Source organism: Triturus cristatus, chromosome 6 (assembly GCF_964204655.1).
Source record: "Triturus cristatus chromosome 6, aTriCri1.1, whole genome shotgun sequence".
In the NCBI taxonomy this organism is placed as follows: domain Eukaryota; kingdom Metazoa; phylum Chordata; class Amphibia; order Caudata; family Salamandridae; genus Triturus; species Triturus cristatus.
In genome coordinates, this window is record NC_140589.1 from 453,110,480 (window position 1) to 453,134,536 (window position 24,057).

Here is a 24,057-nt window from a genome sequence, read left to right on the forward strand (position 1 = left end):
CACTCCTTTACATGTAAAGAAATAATCACTCATAGGCAGCAGCAGTGAATGTGAAGCTAACGGATGAGACGGAGGGTCCAGGTGAGGTGGAGAAAGAGTAGGGTGGGTAAAGAGACGAGAAGGTGAAGCAGAGAGATGGGAGGGTAATAGGGAGAAGACTGATGCAGGTGGGAGTATAATGTAAAAAAGGAGGATGGTGAGGGCGAGTAAGAAGGACAGCAAAAATGAGAGGAGGCCAAAGAACACAGGGGAGGGTAAGGAAAAGAGAGAGACTGGTGAGGTGGAGAGAGAAGGGTGGCTGGAAATAGAAAGGTGAAGTAGAGTGAGAGTAAGTTGACGCACAGTGAGAGGATGGCGAGGTCAGGCGAGGGTAAAGTAGGATAAGGCAGAAAGAGATGAGGTAGAGGCGAGATAAATCGAAGGGTAAAGTGGAGAAAAAGAAGAAGAAGAGCACAGCAGGCAAACAAGGGGATAAGATGGAGAAAGAGTAGGATGAGGTGAGGGGAAAAGAAAATGAGGTGGTGGAAGTACAGGGTGAGGTGAGCAAGGTAGCAGGATGAAGTGAAAATAAACAGGGTGAAGTCAGGAAAGCGGAGGGTGAGACAAAGAGAGGAGGGTGAGTTGGAGAGAGCATAAGCGATCAAGCCCATAGGTTTAAACATTTGAGAAATACACACTTAAAACTAGTAGACAGAAGAACCCTGCAGTATGTGTGGTATGCTGCGAACATCTGCCCAGACCGAGCTCTGAGATAGCTGGGAGACTATGGACAACCGCACTCATCTTTATGGCCCACCCTTGCTTCTTCATGGCTCTCCAAGATTGCAAATCCAGAAACCGGACCTGCATGGGAGACTTGTATCTCTGTTCGCTTAGGCTGTTCCCAAGCAGAGTACCTGCATGGTGAATAGTAGTAGGGCAGCCCTCCCTGGCATGCACCCAATACATACAGTAGCGACAACTGGGCAAGAATCCCGTTGTACCTTTGTTGCACTTCTGGTGGATTTTGCCCCTAGCGTAGATTAAAAGCGCATTTTTCCTTTTCTATAATTGGTTTACACTATTTTTGAGCAAAAGATAAGTGGAACATTAGTAAAATAAATAAACTGCTACTTTTTCATTTTTTTTCCAGTCATTTGACTATTTCCTTTGTGCACCTATGTTCTACTCCAAAGTTTTTCTTTTATAATATTATTTCACTTATACTAAATTAACTTAAAAAAACTTCAGTGCAGTTTTAAAATCCAAGTCCCAGGGACCCCGCACATTAAAAACCAGTCCCAGGCCCCGACTACTGCCTTCCAGCCCTCCTCTTAGCATTCCTTTTTCACCTCCACTAGAGAGGATAGAAACATGCGGTGTGGAAGTAGTTTCAGCAAAGGTACGCCTCAGGAGGAGTCTTTCTAGGACGTTATCCCTGCGTCATGCATGGAGTATGGCTCTTGGGCTGCATTAATTTGCATTTTAATCACAGCTCTGTTGGTAATTATGGTTACGGGGCGAGAGGAGAGCTAATTTGGCTGATCCGCACGAGTCCTGCCTCTGTCACTCAGAGAGGTTGCACCCAGGCCGCTGATGTTTGCTGCACCGTGATAATAAGCTGCACATTCCCTTTCTTAACTTCTAGGTCGTGCCGATTTAGCCTAAGTCAGCATGCCACGAGGCTGTGCTCGTCATAATGCCAACAGCACCTGCGTAGCGCCTTACTATACAGTATTAGGGAAGACTCCTATTTAATGATAGGTTATTTTTGCTATGCCAACTTAAATAAAAAGCATTGTAGCTTCTGCAATATTTTAAGAATGTACATTTTGACAGGATCTGGTTTTACTTTTTACAGAGTAATAACCGCATGTGCTCCCTTGTGTTTTAATTTTAGGCCGTTGACGCGCAGCCTGCGTTTTTGTAATTATTAACGTTTGACGATCTCCTAAATTTATTTAAATTTTTGTTAGGTACAGTGCATTAAGGAGACAATGTTGGGAATTGTGAAAGCCAGATTACAGACATTGTAACTAAACGTGTGGGTGCCGCGAATCGGGACAAAGGCGGGTCTTGGTGCAATATGTTCGGTTTGGGTGGCTCGGTCTGTAGTGTAGGTTTTTTTGCAGCAGACAGTTCAGGCAGCATCCCCTAGAACACAAGACGTGTTTGCATGAGACTGCGGGTGATTGCTGTTTCGCCTAGGCACAGCGAAAGTGTGATGACTGTTGCACATCTGTATCATGCAGTCATGTGAAATGGGACATATGGCTGAAAGTGAAGTATGGAATTCATTTTCCTAGCACAGGAAATACATCGCTTAAATAGTAGAGTTGGTAACTGAAAACAAGCATCATGCACGTCCCAAAACATACGCCGGGTTTTTCACATTCAGGATCAGGTGAAGGGGATATACCCCCGGGCGGCCTTTCTCATCCTAGATCTTGAGAAGGCCTTTGATTCTCTTACATGGCAGTTTCTGTTTGCGGTTCTGCAGCGGGCAGGCATTGGGCCCGCCCTCCTAGCTTATACGCACCTACTGTACACCGGGCTGACCTCGCGGGTACGCCTGGGCCGATACATCTCGACGGAGTTTGCGGTTCAGAGGGGCACGCGTCAGGGCTGTCCATTGTCCCCCCTACTTTTTGCTTTGGTAGTTGAGCCTCTAGCCATACGACTTCGGCGGGAGGGGGAGCGATGGGGCATCCCTGTAGCAGGCACAGTATACAGTGTTTCCTTATATGCTGATGACTTGCTGATATATGTACGGGACATCACGGACGACTTGACTCCCCTCTGGGAGACTTTGACGGAATTTACGGCGGCCTCTGGACTACGGGTGAATTGGGGTAAGTCCACGATATACCCGCTGCATCCGGATCTACCCCCACAGGAAGTTAGACTGGGTGCTCAACGAGTGCCCTGGAGTGCGGAGGCCCCTCGATACCTCGGGATCCGTCTCCATCACTCCTCCATAGATATGTTCGAGGGTAACCATAACAGGGCATTGGCGAGTCTTAGGGCTACGGTCGGATTTTGGAAGAGCCTTCCGCTGGCTCCAATTGGGCGAGTGGCATTGGCCAAAATGATTATGGTCCCAAGATTGTTGTACTTTTTTACCAATCTGCCAGTAATCCCACCCAGAGCCTTTTTTCGGGACCTGGACTCCCTTCTCAGCGCACTAATCTGGGGGTCTGTCAGACACAGAAGAGCCCTGAAAAAATTGCAGTTGCCCACCACACAGGGCGGCTTGGGAGCCCCCTCATTCGAGGCCTACTTCTTGGCGGCACAGCTGCAGTGGCTGTCTCACTGGACGGCAGACAGGTATACTGTGGAAACCCACACCATCGCAGGACGGATATCAGTCCCGGAGATCCGTCGCCTACTTCTTCCAGGCACTAAACCAAAACACACATACCCTCTACAGGTGTCGGTGGCACGTAGGTGCATGCTGAGAATTCACCGCATGTCCCAGGGGACTCCATTGTGCTCCCCTCTACTCACCTTGGTGGGATGGCCCAAGCAGGAACACTATTACACAAACAGCGCGCTTCGCACGTGGACATCTTGTGGCATTACAGAGATGGAGTCCCTTTTCGAGGACGGGCAACTAAGTCCGTTCCACAGTCTTGTGGAGGAGTACAATCTCCCCCCGGGGCAGTTCCTGCTTCACCGCCAACTCCTAGATAGCTACCGACCATATCAGGACCTAACCAAGGGGGAACCACACACACATCCAGTTCTCCACACGATTCTACACATGGGAGTGGGGCGCCATCTAACTACATGGCTCTATAAAGCCATACGGGAACTGACCAATAAACCACTAGATACTCTGCGGGCCACTTGGGAGGCTGAAATTGGGCGCGTGCTTCATGAGAAGGAGTGGGCTTTGGCGTACCCCAAGAAGGTTTCTAGAAACGCCCGCTTTAAAAACATTCAATATTACATTCTACACAGGGCCTATTTAACACCAGCACGCCTCCAACGATTCTACCCCGACACTTAGTTCCTATGCCCCAGATGCCATGAGCGGAATGCGGATTTCCAACATATGTTTTGGAATTGCTCCATCATCAAAATTTTCTGGCAACACATTCACACTGCTCTGGATACCCTCACAGGGCTAGCCTGCATGAACACGTGGGAGGCCAGTGCCATAGGCATCTTTCGCGCAAGTAAGCAACACAAGGTGCGGACTCATTTCCTCTCCCTCGCGGTGCTCTTAGCCAAACGCAGCATTGCCATGCACTGGCGTTCCCCCACCGGCCCGCCGTTGGCGGCTTGGGTGGGAGCTACACACAAATGGGCGGTGGCAGAGGAGGAGACACTGTGGGAGGAGGAAGTGAGAGGGGTCCGAGTGAGATGGGCCATGCTACTATATCAGTTCAGGCAGCTAACCCTGGGCGCAGATCCAACAGACGACCCACCCACATTGTCAGCCCTGCAACCGCAGTCACAGACCCTGCCTGCCCAATCTCTCGTTATCCCGACCACATGATCTCATAACAGGCCCCAGCATCGGGTATGCCATCGCAGTTACAGGTCGAACCTAAGAGGATAGGCAATCATGAGTCATAGAGGTGCCATACCCGTATGACGTTTAATGCACTCGCTAGCGTAAACTGGATGTGATCTTCCATACCCATCCCCTAGTTTGTACCTGTGTTACACCTCAGTTCATGCGCCATATCAGGTATCAGAGACAACAGGGTACACACACCACGATATATCTGTACGTTGTTTTTGCTCCCCGCTGACGCATCACCAGTATATACAGAGGATATGTAACACCAGTGGCTGTACGATTTGAAATAACTACTCGAAAGCTTTGTATGATGTACAGTGTGTAAAATATGAAAATGGCAATAAAAAAAATGTTACAAAAAAAAAACTGTAAACAAGCATCAGCAAATACAATTATTCTCGACTATACAATATATATTGGTTTTGTCAATATTTTTTAGCCATGTTGTACGGCAGCATGGCTGGCGTACAACATGACTGAAAGTAAGGGAGCAAAAAACTTTATGGCGTGGGCAGCATTTAACGTATTATTGCACTTCTATTTTTCTGCTGCTGTAGAACACGGCTAAAAATAATGACAAAGCAAAAAGATCTTGCATAGGCAAGATCTATTGGCCTTGCCAATACTTGTTGATTTTACTTTAACGTGTGACTCACTCTGCCTAGCACTATTGACTTTTCAGAGTCAGAGCGAGAAAATCTCCATATTTCCAATAGCCTGTCAAGTTAGAAACTTATCAGTTGCGCTGGCCTTTCAGAGGAGCGTGGTACGACATGACAGGAAATCCGCCGGTTGGTTTCCGTTTGAGCAAGTCCACATCTGCCAATATAGAGCTGGAAAGAAGATAGCGCTCGGTCAGCGGAATCCCTGAGGCTCAGCTGACAAAGCCCGGCTTCACTCGGGATGAGTCTCCCTCTCAGCCACCCGTGCCTGCAAAGCCCAGCAGCGTGCGCACTGGGGCTGCAGTGACATTGTTTCCACAGTTCAGAAAATCCTGTCAGCTTTTGCAGGTCGGAGAGGTATGAGCCGGGAAGGCCCGGGACAGACGTCTCGTGAAATGTGGCAATTAAGAGTAGGAGAGATTTAACACAAGCTGAAAGACACGCCGTGCGCGTGCCCATTTGCTGTTCGGGCTCAAGCTGATGCAGACGCCATGCGCGTGCACATCAGCTGTCTGGCGCGCACATGTTTTGTCTCCCTTCGCTTACCAAACCGACAACAATAATCTCGCCAAGGCGATGCAGCGTGCGTGCGCTGCATTCGCTAGGCGAGACCTAAAAAGCTCTGGCTGATTTTAGTCCCCTCCATACATCACTGAGTCCCTTAGCCTAGCTGAATCCGTTTAGTCTAGGGGGAGCTTTATCTCTGCATTGTCTTGTTTTGACTCTATCGAACAATTCATTGATCATCATATTGATGTTTCTCCCATTAATAGAGTCATCGGTGGAAGGTCCACCAATAGTGTACCAAGAACCTGTAGCTTGCTTGTTTGTAGGCCTGGTGAAACATATGTTTGAAACAAGGTGTAGTTTTCCGCTCTCCCAAGCTCTCAACAGCAACTGCATGCCTTTCTCCTTTATTAACCCATGTATTCCCTACATGAAATCTGGCATATTTAGTAACCCTGTAGCACATCAAGTGAGTCTATTAAAGAAACCGCACATCTGAGCCTTGTTTGGACAAATATCCACTGTATTATTCACCTTTAAATTTTGTTGCCAAGACTATTGCGCAACTTAGTAATCATGTGACTGTATGATGCTCCATACCGTATATTCTAGTGTCAGGTCACTGGTCCAGTAGCATTTCAGCTTTCTGTGCTTGGGTGCCACTGCTGGGTCAAAATGGAGTTATAGTTTGAAAGTACATGAATCCACTTAAACGTTTGATGAAACAAACTGAGAGTATCCGGAGGGGATTCATTCTCTTTGGGACAGTGACAGTTACACTGCTTCAGCTTTTGTCAACATACTGCATCAGATACAAGAGACATGCTAGTGCCGAGCAAACATCATTGCAATTTGTTTATTAGACAGTCCTGCACCCCTGCGCTCCATAAATTTGTTGAGTCAACCTACCCCGGTTAAACACAGATATTATTGTTTTGTGGGCTAAGCCAAACTCTCCTCTTGGAAGCCACACCGCAACTGCATCTTGATTGACGCCACTCTGTATTACTTTCAGGTTTACCTACACCGAAGAGTAAATACATTTTCAATTTTGAGGCACCATTGGTGTCACAACACTAATTAGATAGGTCACTACAGATCAGTGAAAGTGCCAACGTAATTTCAAAGCTGTCCCTTACAACATCTGCCCTGATGAAGTCTCGATAATACAAAAGATATCGAAATGTCATTGACAAAGTAACACACAATCCAAACTTACTGACGAAAAAAAATGTAATCTAATTACAGGCCAATTTGAACTTGACGGATTAAATAAAGTAGCTCTTTTGTGCCTCACAGTCTATACATTTTGCTCACTTTTCTTCACTTCTTCTACCCTAGGATTTCTTTCCCTACACTTGGGAACACATCGCACTTGCTTTTTGGAAACTGAATAAAACCTACAACAATATTATGACGATCCTAATGCCATAAGATGCATTACATTTCTTTCGATTCCAATAATTGTATGGCTGGAGTGTGTATATAAGCACTAAATGCATGTCGTATCCTTTACTGCACAAATTGTGTAATTTTTCTCCAACTGACCTACTGGTGATCTAAATGTGTTGATCTATAGGCAACAGTTCACAAGACTAGTATGCACATTCTTCATGCTTGTTCGGGCACTGTCAGGCACCTGTCCTCTCCTTGGATGGTATGATGAGCTTATATCTATTATGGTGCGACGAAAGCAGTACGTTCCAAGCTTGACTAGCAGCCACTGAAACAAAGGTTGCACCTACCAAAGGATCTCCTCAGTCCTCTGTCAGCATCGCAGTCTTCTTCTCTGCCGCTCTACAATCTTTCTTCTGAGTTGCTTGTCCTGGAACTCTGGAGCCTTTCAATCCCAGTGGTAGTAGCTTGAATCGGTTCTTTCCATAAGCGAGGCCAAGACTCGCTCATGCAGCTGCTCATCGTTAGGCCAACATCCACTGCAGGGGTTGTTTTTTCTTTGCCCATGGCTCTTTCTGCCCTGACAGGATTTTTATTTTATCCAGCTAACAGTAACATTCTTTAGAATTTCATTTTCATAACATGTATGGATGACACGAAGGGAGCAGAGTATTAATGGGACTTCTACCGAGGTGCGAGAGAAGGTCTCTCCAGATGCGGCCATCTTTGTCAGCGTTTCACCATGGACCCTGTATGCTCATCCATGACGTTCAACAAACCTTCAAAGGGCAAGAATGTTATCCAAGGCCCTGCAGTCTGCTCTGAAGACTATTAGGTACCATGGGACAAGCTCCCACTCAGACTCATGCAGCAAGCTCTCTTAACAAAACAGAGGCATACTATTTTACCTATACATCTTGTAGAATTATTAATCTTTGGTTACTCTGCTCTATGTACCCAGTTTAAGCTAGGCCTCGAGAAATCTTCTAACCCACTCACTATGGTGGGTTAGATTTTATCAGGGGTCTAGAGAGAGAGTTCGGTGAGTTGTTCATGTGAATGAGAAAATAAAGCATGCCTTTAAATCTCGTTTATCTCTGGTCACATTCGCTGTGCACTGAAAGACAAAGGTCCAATTTCAGCTTATGCCTTCTAACAAATTGCAGCTTGGTTTATGCAGGAGATTGGTGTTTATTTTTCTTTCTCGGACTGCAGAGTTAGAGGCGGAAGTGAACTGCCCAAAAATCGTGTCGGGCACACAATATTTAAGTAGATTGTAAATGAATTTTATAAATATTTTGAAATGTTTTTCAGTAGTTAAGAAAGTAATTTTTTGTAAATTTGAAGCGAGATGGAAACAAAGATTGAAATAGGATCAAAACAAATCAGAATACTTTAGTTGGTTACGTACAAATGATAGATATTTGTTGAAACCTGAATTATCATCCTTTGTTATTTCAATAAAACTGCTTACGAGTGGGAAGTTTTGTGGTCATTTCAATTGTAAATGGGAGTGCACCATCAAAGCTAGCATTTCTACTAGCGCTCACACGGAACCTCTGGACAGTATGCCTATTAATTCTGCCACTCTGACTCACTTTGCAACCATTTGTCCTCAGATATTATCTGAATTAATGACCAGTGTTAAATCCGGGTCCCTGAACGACTGCTGTCCCCCTCAGGTTATGAGGGATGCCCTTTCTACTCTTTCTCGTCATGTGCTTCCCTTCTTGAATGAGTCTCTCGTTCAAGGCACGGTTTCCTACAGCCTTTAAGAACCCTATTGTGGTCCCTTTGTTGAAAAAGCCAGGGGCCAATTCTTTACATCCCTCGAATTATCGCCCTATCTCTCTCCTTCCTTTCTTGGCTAAGATCATAGAGGCCCATGTTGCAGGCTGCCTCTCTGGCTTTATTGAACAAACGGACTACCTAGAGCCTCGTCAAGCTGGCTTTCGGCCTGCTCACTCTACGGAGTCTGTGATCCTTGCAGTATTGGACACTCTGAGAGCTAACTCAGATAAGGGCATCCCTCAGGCCTTGGTGCTCCTGGATCTGTCGGCCGCTTTCGACTCGGTCGATCATAAAATTTTGATGGACTGTGTCACGCAGGCTGGCATACAGGGCCAGCATATAACTGGAATAAGTCCGTTCTTGAAGGCAGGACACAGGCGGTCCGTCTTGGTCCTTTTACTGCCTCTAAGCTTTCCACCACATGTGGGGTGCCACAGGGCTCGTCCCTGTCTCCACTCCTTTTCAGCCTCTATCTAAGGCCTCTGATTCACTCCTTAAAGGATAGAAAGGTAACGACCTTTAACTACGCTGACGATCTTCAGCTTGTCTTTACCTTGGACTCACCTGACTCGGCTGCTGAATTTCAAGCCAGCATGCTTCACATCCAGCGCTGAATGGACCTCAATCATCTCAAACTCAACCCGGGCAAGACGGAATTAGTTCTGCCTGGGAAGAGTGAGATCTTGTGGGGCCATCATTACTGGCCGACAGAACTAGGTGTTCCCCCACCTCTTCATCCGCTGTGAAGAGTTTGGGGGCCACCATTAACGCTGATCTGTCACTCAAAGGACAAGTCGGGGCAGTGGTCTCTCCTTGTTTCTTCCAACTGCGTAAAATCCGTAAGGTCGCCTACTTGCTATCTCACTCAGCGCTTATACAAGTTGTGATCACTTTGGTCCTTTCACGTCTTGACTTCTCTAATTCCATTTATCTTGGTCTGCCCGTTTTTGCTTAAACGTCTTCAATTAGTGCAAAATCAGGCCACAAGATTAATTTATAAACAACCTAAATGGCAATCCGCTAGACCTTGGCTTTCTAAACTTCATTGGCTACCAATTGCCCAACGTGCAGCTTTTAAGACAGGTTGTCTGATCTTTAAAGCACTGCATGGTAGGAGTCCTAAATTCATCATCTTCATGATTGCAAATCATGATCCACTGCGTAATTTACGCTCTGCTCATCTCCATCTATTGATTCTCCCTACCTTTAAGCGCAAACGTCAAGGAGGGTGCAGGTTCTCCTACCTCGCCCCTAAATTTTGGAACGCTTTACCCTTAGCAATCAGGATGTGCGATAATCTGTTGGGATTCAGAAAGACGCTCAAAACTTGGCTGTTTGAGCAAGCTTATGCATGAGTCCCTGCCCCGTAACATTACTCAAGTTTAGCGCCATTAAACTTTTTAGTGACTGTGCACTTTTATACGTTTTTGATAACATAACATAACACTACCATATCATGTTTTAGTAATATATGAATTAAAAGTGAGAGTTCTGAAACATTAACTGAGAAATATTCCTATAGCTGCCCTGATGACAATGCTATTAGTGAACTGAGAGGCAAGTCGGGCGTCATGTGTACCCTATATGTGGGGAAGATTTTTATTTTTTTGTACAGCAGACATCCTGAACTACCATATTTGAAGGTGCTCTTGTATGTGATAATGCAGAAAATGGCAACTCAGTGGAATTAAATATTTACCTAGGATCACACAATTTGAGACGGTTTATGGGTAAAGCGCATTAAAATTAGGTCAAGTTGATTATTCAAATCACTAGACCTGCAAGTCTGGGAACATTTTTCTGATTTTTGGAGGCCGGAAAGCAATGGGCAAAGAATAGCTAAATATAAAATCACAGCCATAAAAAGGTTAAGAGCCAATATGTTGAGTCAGACTGATATAAACCAAAAAGTCGCCCTTTAGTGCCCAAGTGCCCCATCCAACCTTTTCTTAACTGGCTTTATTCTTTTTCTTTAATATATTTCTACTCAGATTTAGTTTATGGAACTATACAGATCCACTTTGAAACAAGATGGGTTATTAGTTGAAGAGATTGTAGGTCATTCCCAAGTAATAAATCCAAATGAGTGTCAGGTTCAACACATTAGTTCAATAAATAAAGCTGGGTTCAACCCCTGATAGTTATGGCACACAGCAGATAGACTTAACTTAAGGGAGTGTGTGAAGTATTTAGCAGTACCAAAATAATTAAAACGTCAAAACACAACACAATAAAAAACCCTCAACTAATTTCTAAAAAGAGAGGGAAAATTAAATAAGAAACATGACACCAAAATGTCTAAAATGCAATAATAGGAACCTGATGCATGGTTTTTTTAACGTATTAGGGCAAACAACGCCAAGAAAAATTAAAGTACCAATCAGAAGTCACTGTTTGCAGTTATCTGGGACCTAGGCATGATTTCAGCCTTACTGAGATGGAGTAGAGATTGGATACTCCAAGCGTGTCATCCTTGTCAAAGTTTTTACCTTCCGATTTGGGATGAGGTCCTACAGAGGCGGTTTGTTTTAGAAGGACAAGCTCCAGGTGGAAAAATTACAATTTCACACCTGCCAGAGTCTTCTTGTCAGTCAAATACTTTTTGCAACTTTCACTCAGTCAAGATTTCTACATTCAGACTTCATCAATTTTTTGGAACTAAAAATCATCCACCAGGGCAAACCCTGAAGCTGTATCTGACAAAGTCCTCAAAGTAAGCCAACTTTGCCACGAGGTCTAGCTGAAGCTCCCTTGATGTCGGAAGACCAAAAATGTTTTAAGTCCCAACTTTTTAGACTTTCTGGAGCAGCTCTGCAGGCACTGCTAAGGCGCCCAAGACCAGCACTTGGAGGCCTCTGCTAGAAGGAGTCCTGGCCCCTAAAAGAGGCCATTTCTAGTTGCTACTGCTGAGCTGGGCACATAAGGAAAAAGGCTTATTGCAGACTGTGGTGTTTCTGTAGCAACACAGAAGGTCAACCAACTGACCCTTGGAGTTCAATTCTCACTCCTGGGTGCAAATGAGAGCAAATCCGACCCTCGGGTACCCCCACAGGTCACACACAGTAGGTCCAGTACTTTTCTTGTCTTCCTCCAAGAGGCAGCCCTCCACTTTTGCTGCACATTCTGATTGTCTTACTGCTCACTATACCACAGTACACCGTTTTGAGTAAAATCCAATATGGCAGCACCCTTTTGCACTTGGAGGTTTCTAGTGTCCCAGCCAGGGGTCTGTTTAGGGCAATAAGCAGTCCCCTTCTCCACAACTCGGCCAAACTGGGTCTAGGACAAGTTCCCCCTCCCTCTGGGCTGGTGCCACGCTGGCTACAAAGTCCCCAGGAACAAAGGCCTCTCTTCTCCAGGTCTCCCTTTACACTTTACTATGAATGGGTAGACCACATCCTTGTCCCTTGTTAATAAAGTTTCTGAACCATTCCCAGCTACTATTCCTGTGCTAAGAAGAGTTACATAACCCACACTCAGGTCTTTCTGCAAAAAGGCAAGCCTAAGCCATTATTTCTGAGAGCAGTTTTCACACTGCATTAAGGGGAAGCACTGACAGGGGCCAACTGTTGCCCGGCTAATCCTCATTAGCCTATTAGAGGTTTGAGCACACAAAGTCTAACTTTCTAAAGTTATTTTCCTATATATTTATCACAAATACAAGTTCACCAGTGAATCCGATTTTTAAATAACAATAAAAAAGAGGTGGAATCATTTCTGTAGCTTGTCCCAAACCCAAGTTAGCAGAAATAATATTTTATTCGGAATTTCAGTTTTTCACACGTAGCGCTGTAGCCCTTTACAGTGAAAACAGCTTTTGGGGGCTAGTCATTGTAGGTTCATGCCAACACTAAATTCCTGCATGTAGCACTTTTAAATACTAGGCACCCTACTTTGTGGGCTACAAGGCCTACTTAGAGGGGAGTTATTTAATATTTAACAGGATGTTTCCTTTGTGCCAAAAATGGTTATTTTGACAGGTTCGTTTGCAGGTTTAAAAGGTACAGCAGTCAGACAGCACAAGTAGACCCGACTCCCTGTTTTCTTTGACAACCTAATGGAGGGCACAACCATGCCACTGGTGTAGTTTCCTGTACTGTAGCCTTATGGGAAAGTTAAATACACCAATTAGGAGTTAGCCAACCGGTCATGTTTAAGGGGTAAGCACATACATCTGGGCCTGGACAGCAGTGTGTAAGAATTTAAAAACTAGAAAGTCCAGAAAAAAATGGGTGTGAATACAACAAAAAGAGGTACTTTCTCTCACTTTTTTTCTTTCTGGTTTCGAGGTTCACAGTAAGAAGTATAACTGTACAAAACACTAAAGAAAGAAAAACAAATACACTATTCAGTTTGTGAATGGTGCATTCCACCCCCCTCAGCGTTTTCCGCTCACCTCACCATTATAGTATAATTACTTCACAAAGAACCATTTGAATTTGTTACTTTTAACCTCGCTGTTGCAGTCTGTCCATGTGTGTGTCCTGCTTGAATAATCAGTATTTATTTAAAATTGTTAACCTGTGAAGCATCTATCCTGTAATGGCCAACTAATAGGCATGTCGTCCATGTTCCTATACCCTTAATAGGGACACAGTTTTCCCTGCGGAGATGTGAGGACTGCCTCGTGCCTCGACTGAGATACTAGCAGTGCACAAGTTGTCTTCATATCCCTTTCACTACCTGGCCCACCGAGGCAAAAGAGCAAAATAACCAATTCTTACCAAGCTTCTGTGGACACATTATTCCCTCTGGTCTGTTCATGTTTTCCACTAACAGCTTTTATATGCGACTACAATTTTTTTCACCATCCTTTAACTTACAGCCGACATACAACTTAACCCAGTTTCTTTCTTTGGTGCACGCTTTACTGCCCAGATTTTGCACTTATATTGCTTACAAAGTTCTCTGAGTGAAAGCAATGGAGGACCACCTGTAACAAGCCTTAGATTTGAATTTAATCATTATTCTGGTAAGTTCCTTTTTTTTGTTGCTTTCCCTTAACTCTCCATTGGACCATCTGTCAGGGACAGGGGATGACTGTTTGGTGAGAATTTATGGTCTCCAGGATTTTTAAGTGCAGCTTTGTGGGTGAAACCCAGAGTTTGCGTTTTTTTAATCAAGTACTAAGAGTACAATTCTAAACGTAATGTTTGACTTTATTATCAAGAGTTTAACATCATCATCAGGAAATATTTCCCATACAACATGGAAAAGGTACCCTGACACAAAATGTTAAATAAGTAAGAGTAAGCCCTTAGCCAGTACTCAGTAACTTAAGAATACCAATGGTACAGGAAGAGGTACAAAACACATAGCATAACAAGACAATGGGAGTAAATGCATGAGTCAGTATGTTCAGTAACAGGCGTTGAGCTAGTGTTGGTATCAATAACAATTAAAGACAGGAGTCTTCTGTATAATGGTTAAACCTTAAGTGGAGAGGTGAGGCAGGGTGACTGGGATGTTAAAGGCTATCCACGATGTTTCAAGCAACCAACCTCAGTTTGTTTTTGATATAATGAGCTGCTGACATCAATACCTATCACTGGTTCCCTGTTAATAGCAGTGATTTCCAGTCCTTAGGCTCTTGCTGAAAGACATTTTTCTTCTTTATCTGCTTCATCTGATGAACACCAGTCACATTTTCTATCACACGGACTACATTTGTCTGCATGGCCACTTTTTCTACATAGAACTCCTGCTCTTGGTTATCCCTGTCTGGCCTGTAGCCGATCTCAAAATCCACAACGGAAGGAAATAACTTAGCTGATACCACAGTGTAGTCTAACATAGAAGCTTTATACTTTGAGACATTGGTAAACTTGACTGGGCAATCTGATGGATAATGGCCAGTCTGAACGTAGGGCAAAAGCAGGAAGGATGCCCTGTGAATTACACCCAGGTTCCTCTGACTGGGAACTGAATATTGAGATATCCTCAAAGGCAGATGCAGTCTGCAATCCATTCTTAATTAACATTACTTTGAGTGAGGTTTAAATTAAAATCACCAGTTATGAAAAACTCTGCAAAAACATACTGCTGCTTTAAATCTGCAATCTCTACAACCAGGCATTTACCATGACTTTCTTTTGTTTTGGGGAGGGGCCGACATAAAAATTCATGTTTACAATTTTAGCATCAAACACACAAAAAGGGATGTCGGGAATTCTTGCAATAAGTCTAACCACTGGCAATCACTCGGTATAGCATTCCAATCCATTGTTCTTTTGCCCACCACGCCATCCTCAGTATAGACACAACCATAAGCAGATTAGTTTTGGCCTGCTCGAATAGGTACAGTACAGAACGAACTGTCATGCCAGGTACTCCCAGAACCAAAAAACAAGCAACTCAAGACCGGGTTCTCCCTGATATGCACTTGTAAGTCAGATGGAGCTTTGTTCCAGTGGCACAGAGAGCACGGCACCCTCCTCTGGGCATGCTCTTACCAATTAGGGCGAAACATAAAAGACACAAAGGGTGATGGGAGGATTGCCTGCAATAAGTCTGGTGTTCTAGTTCAGAAAATATCAGAAGAAAGCACACTAAATGTGTTCTAGAGCATACCATGTTAAAACGTATTTTAAAGTTCTACTTAAGTATCAAGTCTGGGCCTTTGCAGAACCTTCAAAACGTGAACAAATGACCAGTATTTTTCTCTGGGAAAGGTGGCAAGTAGGGTTGCTACCAGGCCCGTTTTTTTACCAGCTTGACCGGTAATGTCCCAGCTGGTACAGAAATTAAGATCACTTAGGTTAACAGATACATGGCTGGCGTCACAGGTCACAAAAGGTCACTGCTTCAATTCTGATACAATAAGCATAGGAGAAATAGTATGCAAAGTATTTGATACATAAACTTAACCGAGCTGTACAGAGACTAGCTAGGTTCATTTTCGGACAAAACGGCATTAAAGAAAATGGTAAAACTTGGTACTAGACAATAGGAAGTTTGAAGCTCGCTTGCAATGGGCTTTAGTGTAGTTTCAACAGCGCATTTATGCACATTAAAGCCTAAAAAGGACAGAACACAAGAGCTCTCCAAAGAAAAACACCAATGGGAGCGAGGGACCTTCAAAGCACCGTCAAAGGTGACTATCGCATTCACTATCTGCTCAAGTAGTGGAAATAAATCTAAAGTTTTTCAAATTCTCGGGACATTTCAAGTAGGTTGTCATTTATTAAATACATTTAATGTTAAGCTAAGCATTCAAAACAGACATATTTTAAGATCAGCATAGACAAAGGGTTCTGGATACATACTGAATTTGTCTTTCCAGGAAGTCGACTCCAATGGTTTTCTTGTAGTCCTTGGTGAAAATGCCTTTGCAGTATCGCTGAATCATGCTAGATTTCCCAACTGCACCATTGCCAACCACCACCACCTTGATGGCCACCTCCATATCCTCTTCCAGCATGACTGCAGCAAAGTGCTGATGGACAATGCAAACAGGCTTGTCCTCGCTTGAAATAAGTCTTTTATTTTTTTTTCTGCAAACAAATGGAAAAAGATTACATAACATAGAAAAACGCCATGTTTTGTTTTCTTTTTTCTTGGTATATTTTACTACAGCATTAACTACGAACTGCCAAGTAAGAGAACTATACCAGTTAAGGACAAAAAAGCTGCTGATTGTCATACCTTAGTAGACTTGCAACGGTTTCTAGTCTTTTTTATATAAATGTGTTTTTATTGGGATTTTATCAACCATATAACAGAAAGCATTTCATACAGAAACCCAAGAAACATTACCAGACAGACGGGAACTTTAACTACAACCAGGATACACATCTCATTGGAAAGCTGGTGACAACCCATGGGATACATCTTGCACTCATTTTATCATTTTAATTATATGGTCTAGGACAGGGGTACTCACAAACTTTCTCTTGGGGGCCAAATTTACAGTGTGGTTTGTGGCTGAGGGCCGCACTGGTGGGGGCGGGGTCAGTGGTGGAGGGGGGCGGGGCTAGAGCAACAAAAAAAACTGACCATGAGGTTGAACACTCTCTCCATGTCTCCCTCTCTCTCTCTCTCTCTCCCTGTCTCCCTCTCTCTCCCTGTCTCCCTCTCCCTGTCTCCCTCTTTCTGTCTCGCTGTCTCCCTCTGTGTACCTCTGTCTCCCTCCCACTCTGTCTCCCTCCCTCTCTCCCTCCCTCTCAGTCTCTCTCTCTCTCTCTCTCTCTCTCTCTCTCTGTCTCCCTCCCTCTCGCTGTCTCCCTCCCTCTCTCTCCCTCTGTTCCCTCTCTCTGTCTCCCCCCCTCTGTCTCGCTCCCTGTCTCCCTCCCTCTACCTCCGTCTTCTACATCTCTCTGTCTGAGAACTCCTTGTGACGAAAATTAAACATGCACCCATTCTAAAACCCGCCAAGTTCTACAGGCCATGCTGACCTGTCAGTGGTAACTGGTTGAAGATTAGATTCTGTGTGCTGATTTTTGGCGTCATCGGTGATCTTTGGCAGTTGCCAGCCCAAAAATACAAGCTCCCTGAATATGGGCCAAACGTACTTTAAAAATATTTTACTGTCATTTATTTTTGTAAAATGGAAAACAAGCACAGTCCAGCAACATCAGTGGACAATTAAACTATGCTTCATTTCTCATGTTTATTCACATCTTTGCTTGGAGCAGTATGTGGCAAGAAGGAATACCTATTTACAATCATTTAACCACCTGTGTGGCAGCAATAGAGATCAGGGGAAAGAAGGTGAGACAGCAGGCCCAGGAGAGGAAACAAACTGGTTGGTGGGTACAGGACCTGGCAGAAGACCGGTGGATCCTGGGCAGGTGCTAGAGAAAGATGGCTGCTCGGTCAAGTTATCAAGGCACCAGTGACTGGTAGGGGCATGGCGGCCGGTAGACTCAAGTGACTAGGTTTCCTGGAGGAGGTGGGGTAGAAATCTGTGTTTTGTCTTAGTGAGTTTGTTTAGAGCAGACTGTAAGGAAATGGACCAGATGCAACCGTTTTGTAAGCGCAAACAGTGCCTTTTTAATTAAGACCAGCATTTTCAACACTATAAGGTTCGTACAGTTCCACCCAATTCATCTTTCATGAGAATGGTGCCTGGCAGAGGAGGTTCCCTCGGCCATCTTGTCTCCCCCCCTCCCAATTCCATGTCTGCCATATGATCCCCTCGTGGTGACGTCAGCCTGTTCCACGTTGGCAAGAGTTGGTGTCAGCGCTCTTGGTTCTTTTTCAGTTCACAGCTTTCCACCTGGTAGTCGCCAGCATAGCTGTAAACCAGTGCTAATAAAGACAATGCGGCCCTTCACAGACACAAAACACCCCAATTGCTGGTGCACCAGAAATGGAGGGATGCATGCTGGGTGGAGACTAAAAAACGAGGCTCCTGTGTTTGCTTCTCTCTGTTTGTTTGGCTCAGTGTGGTCCATGGCGCCGGAGAAACTACAATGCCTACCCCGATATTTGTTTGCGTCACGATTTCTGCATTCCATCGGATTTAGGACGATCCCTGCCTTCCACACTACAGTGTGAGCATTCCCACATGGCGGCTGGAGTTAGAGGTCCTTTCAGCAGGTAAACACAAGACTGGGTGGGAGATCGTTAGCAGTGTGCGCCCACTTGTTAAACCGCTCTCCATTCTTTATACTCTCATTTATTTACCGTATTCACACAGCAGGGTCTGGCCGACCTATAGGACAGTCAGGCACTGGTCTGACATGTCAGTGTATGGACTGTGTTTTTGGCTGCTTGTAACTTTGCTACCTTGCTGCGTTTACACTGGTATGGTCGGTATTTTAATGTTCTACAAAAATTGGAAGCATCACGTAAACCAGGTTTTTATCCCCGTTAGCTCTAAACTGCTGCATTCTGCACCACTATCCTCTATGCAGGCGCGCAACACCCATTGGACTCACAGGGCTTCAGCCCCCCCCCCCCCCGTCGTGTGTGGCAGCCCGGGATGAGACCGCTTCCCGGGCAGACACAAAGCCGTGCCCGAGCACTTCACAGGTCTTTAAAAGACCATTTGCATGTTAATGAGGCCTCGCTGCTGTTTCACCCCTTCTAAGAGCCCCTGCAGCTCCACTCTGCCTATGGCTTAAAAAAAGATTCCTCCCCCCCCCCAAATCAGCTCCATTCTGCCTATAGCTTAAAGATTCAAGCCCCCCCTCCCCCCGGAAATTTTTCTAAGCCCCCCATCCCCCCCACCCCCGCCGAAATTTGGCTCTAGTTGCGCCTCTGCTTGCGAGGCACTGGTTTTGCGCATGCTTCTTTCATCCCTTACCCAGTGAATGCGGCCCCCGAGGAACAACAACAGGCGGAATTGCAGTTGATTCCCAACTGTCTGTTGTTTTACACGAGGGCCGCTTGGAAAGGGCTGGCGGGCCGCAACTGGCCCGCGGGCCGTACTTTGAGTACCGCTGGTCTAGGATCAAAGATCGCTCCCTCCCTCCTCCACTCTGTGCAGTTTTTCTTTTTTCCTTATATGTCCCTGAACTGCATTATTTGTATCATCATTTCTCAGACCATAGTATTTATTCTATCTACCCTGGATCTTGCCAACTTTAAAGCAGCCCTCTGCTCTTAAAAAATAAATTTTAAAAAACCACTTATTTGGCCCCTATACACCAGTCCATCTATGTTAGCCACTGTCTTTTTGTCGGCATCTGTGGGGATTCCCAAACTATAAGCATATAAAGGCCTTCTTCCCTCCCACTCTTCCGAAGGTTCGGCATCTGGGACCCCCACATTTTGTGGAGTCTGCTTTTATCGTAATACACACTGCGTAGGACCTAAAACTGGATCGAACACAACCTTGCCTTCATGGCTACCTATCTAAGGTGAGTTAGGGTGGCATCTTCAATTAATATCTTCCATTGAGCTCAGATCCCTTTCTCATTTTTGTCAGCAGGTCATTAAACTGTCCTGCATATTGCTGAGAAGAGTTTTATACATGGATCATACAGCTCCTTGTTCTAATTCCCCCAGCATATTCTGATCCTCAAGCGGTTTATAGTCTGTTAAATCAAACCAATCGAGAGCCTCGGCCTGCAGGGCATGTCTGGGCTGTGTATACTTATAAGCCTGAATGTACAATACTTCATTTCCCTCCTGTAGATGCCAAAAAGTTTAAATATTCCCCTCCACCAGAATATCCTAGACATTAGATGTTCCTTTCAGGTCCCACAATGTAAATCCTGCAGTTTACTAACTTCTTTCAGTATGTCCCCCTCCATTAAGACCGTGCCCTTCCATCACAGATAAACTGTTGCTTTGTTACAGTCCATCAAAGCTGTTTGTACCAGGATTAGCAGTTACTCCCCCCCCCCATGTCCCCAGTAAACATAGTGTGTCCAGATTCATATGCCATCATAGAACATATCTCCAATCCAAGTGCGGGGATTTTGATAGGGGCATATATCCAGTTATTCACTGGCTGCTGCTGGGATGCCCAATAGTACACTCATAAGTACACTCATAAGTACAGAAGCCCTGTATGTTCTACACAGGGTTTTCAGTGCTGGCCATGTCTCAAAGCAGCACATGCAGTTCCCCCTCAACCCTGAGGAAAACAGTTTCTGGTACTAGGAATGAGTATTCTCCTTTAGATACAGGAGCCAAGGAAGGGTGATCATCTTGAAAACTGCTGCCTGTACCATTTTCATTAAAGGAAGGGTTCACCATCTACATCCCTTTAAATTTCTGATGATAATATTTCAATGTTCATTTCCAGGAACAAATCAGACTGTTATGGGAGACATCCAGCCAGGCTATCTTGAATCCAGTGGCAAATCTTCTTGTGTTTGCTTTGTTCGCCCTAAGTTGGCAGGGTATGCACAGACGTGGGTCCCTTGCTCGCCTTGCCACAGGATTTAAGCTGGCCTGGCTGATGAGGGGTGTTACCCCAAAATCAGTCTCAGGAGGCTTGTTTCTGGTCCAGACCTGGCTTGGCAGTTCATGCTGGCCTGTTCCCATGAGGAGTTGCATACGGCTGGGTCTGAACTGGGGTGGCGAAGTGAGCTAGAGAACGATGATGGATTCAATCCAGATCTAATAGTGACTGGGGGTGAGTGTCTGAAATGTTTCAGCACTTTGTCCATCATCTCCTTGTGTTGGCACTTCTTTTACCATCGCATCAATAAAGTATACCCCTGTTATATGCATGGTGCAATCTACTTGAAGTAGGATCAGACCAATTATCTCCAGAGCCTCCCTTTGCAATCTTAGTGGCACATGCACATTTATTATGGTACAGCTGCCCTGTACTCCCACAACACATCTAGTAGGATCAGACCAAGTCCTAGCAACTAGGAAAGGAGGGGCCTTTTTAGCTAGTATGGCTACTCCTCAAGACCTTCAAGTGAAACCCACATGCGCTAAGGAAACATATTAGCATCTGTCCAGGAACTTACACTCTGTCCCCATAAAGTGGATTTTCTGAAGTAATATAAAGTCAGGCACATGCCTCCAAATATATTATGCAAAAAGAACTATTGATGGACAGAATGCAGAACAATGTCATACATTCACCCCAGTACAGAGATCTGGGCCTAAATCCATCGTTTTTTTGCTCACCATGCCATTCCAGTTTGGACCCAGCCATATGCAAATCAGTCCTGACCCTGTGCCCCATGGGAACAGTCCAGCCCGAACTGCCAGGCCAGGTCCTCCCTGGACTGGAAACAAGCATCCTAGGACCGGTTTCTGGGTTTCACCCCTCTTCAGCCAGGTTAGCTCGATTCCAGTGGCATGGAGAGCACGGGACTCACGTCTGAGCATACCCGTGCCACAATCCATCGCTTGATTCTATTGCACAGGTCATTAACATTCCATAACAGAATTGTAAGTCTCTCAATGGGTTCCTAAGACATTATCATCATCATGTGTCTTGGTGGTTGCTCCCCAACAGAACCCAGTAATGCCCACTGTCTCCCTTTCAATTCATTCTGCTCTCATTGTGTTGCTCGTCTGCTAGTGAACATTAAAAGCTTCATCTGTAGCTCATTGACATAAGGGTAATGTAATAATGTTAAGTGCATCTCAACGACTGGTTAATTCACTTTCTGCATAGATCATATTGCGCACCAGTTCAAATGCAGAAGATAACAGGATGCTTGCGATGTGCGGCTCCCTTAGCCACTTTTTTGGATCTTGCCTGGTCTTTCACTGTGCTGATGGCATACTGAACGGAGGTGTATAACATGGTCGCTCAGATTACATGGCATCGCCCAGAATTGACGCAACAGGTGGCCATTCTTGGCTAAGTAAAGGAGACTCGGTGCTGCTGGTTAAAAGGCAGGTAGCTATGCTTTGGGGACGATTTCCTGCCTCCGCCTCTAAAAGCTGGCTTCAGAATGTGGCTTATTGCGAAGAGCAGCTAAGGACATGCTGGGAATATATGACAGACCGTTCACGGTCTAAAGGCATTTGAGCCCCATTGACTACTTATCTTGCTCTGCAAGGAGAAGCGGGCCCATGGAAGCCACACTTAACCCGGAGTTACTGGGCAGCCATTGCCAATCATCCTCTTCTTCTCCTAAGGCTGGTCTAGAGAGTCCTTATGTGTGGGAATAAGCAAGAGATATTATCCGACTTGCTATCAATAGGGGTACTGTTTAAGCGCAGTGGGGTTGCTGCCTGTCAACCTTGGTCAGATATGTCAACATGTAATTGATGTAGGTACAGTGTATGTCTTCCCTTGTTCACTGTCCGTTTCATATGCTTTGTTGGTTATAAAATAAATAACCACATTTAAAAAAGGTACATCGATCCCCATCCCCATCCCATTTCATTTCATATCTCCCAATTGCCTCCTTCCTGTGCCTTCTACATCTATCACCCGTCCATGAGGCTCAATACCTTACATTTCCATAATGACTGCAACCTCAAAGACACTTACACAACAATTTCCACCGTCATAGGTGTTCCATCCGGGCCCTTTCTCAGGAAGCCTGCTATCCACTCAACATCGGAGTCCAAACCCTCACGCGAGGACTCTGGGCTACCCTGCAATGCCAGTTCCAGTGAATGTCTTTAGTTTTCTACATCAGCACCCACTCATGCTCTCTCAGCCTTTGCTTGCTGTTTTGAGCGTCTGCCTGGCACTCTATCTTTCCTGAGTGGATTAGTCTCTGTGATTTCAGCCCCACATTTCACCAACCATCCTTCTCGGTCACTGGTATCTGGTAGTGCTATAGCCACTGCCACCCCTCATCTGCTGTTAAGAAGGAGGAGGTCCTGCACTTGATTATTACGAATTTTGCTGGGTATAATAGGGAGTATAGAAGTCCCACTTGCCTCTACTTCGCCTTTAATTCAGGAAAGGAGTTTTTCTTTTGTATCTACACTGTATAGTCTGGGAAAAGATATGACAAATGCTACTTACCAGTATGCATCTGTCTTTGGCATGTAGAGCTGCAGAACTACACACTGTGCATAGATCGTCATCTGGTGTTGGGCCCGGATGTTTGCAGTTGTTTTTCCTCTTGGAAAGTCTTTGGAAGTCATGAGGTCTGTGACTCCTCCTTCGGATCGTATTGCGCATGGGCTTCGGCTCCATCCTCAGATTGTTTTTCGCCAGCAGGGAAAGATGGAGCGTAGTAATAACAGTGAAGATGCCCATGTGTGTTGTATCTAAATAAGATAAACTGGAACAGATAAAGGTAGCCGGGGAGGCAGGTGGACATGTGTAGATCTGCAGCTGTACATGCCAAGAACAGATGCATACTGGCAAGTAGCATTTGCCGTTCGAGGCATATGAGCTGCAGATTACACACTGTGCATAGATTATATAGCAGTACCCATCCTTAGCGGAGACCACCAGTATCTGTTGCAGTGGTTTGAAGCAATGTCTTGAGTACAGCCTGGCCCACACAAGCCTGTTGCTTAGTTTGCACATCTACACAATAGTGTTTAGTGAAAGTGTGCAGTGTTGACCATGTAGCTGCTCTGCAGATATCATCTAAGGGAATGTTCCCTAAAAATGCCATGGAAGCCCCTATCTTACGTGTAGAGTGGGCTTTAGGGGGAACAGATAGCGTTCGTTTTGCTTTGTGGTAGCAAATCTGAATGCATTTGTCAATCCACCTAGCTATGCCTGATTTGGAGATGGGGTTGCCTTTGTGTGGTGGTGAGAAAGACACAAACAGTTGTTTGGTCTTACGAAAGGGTTGTGTTCTCTCGATGTAGTAGAGCAAGGCTCGTTTGACATCTAATGTGTGGAGAACT

At 45.0% G+C, this 24,057-nt stretch overlaps 1 protein-coding gene across 1 annotated transcript in view; it reads right to left on the bottom strand.

The window, feature by feature from the left end:
* RAB23 (RAB23, member RAS oncogene family) overlaps positions 1-24,057 on the bottom strand; it is a 352,339-nt gene that overhangs the window by 200,524 nt on the left and 127,758 nt on the right. The window contains exon 2 of the mRNA XM_085610889.1: positions 16,131-16,358. Within this exon, the coding sequence (XP_085467015.1) occupies positions 16,131-16,285 (155 nt within the window). The 5' untranslated portion in view covers positions 16,286-16,358. The remainder of the gene's footprint in view (positions 1-16,130; positions 16,359-24,057) is intronic.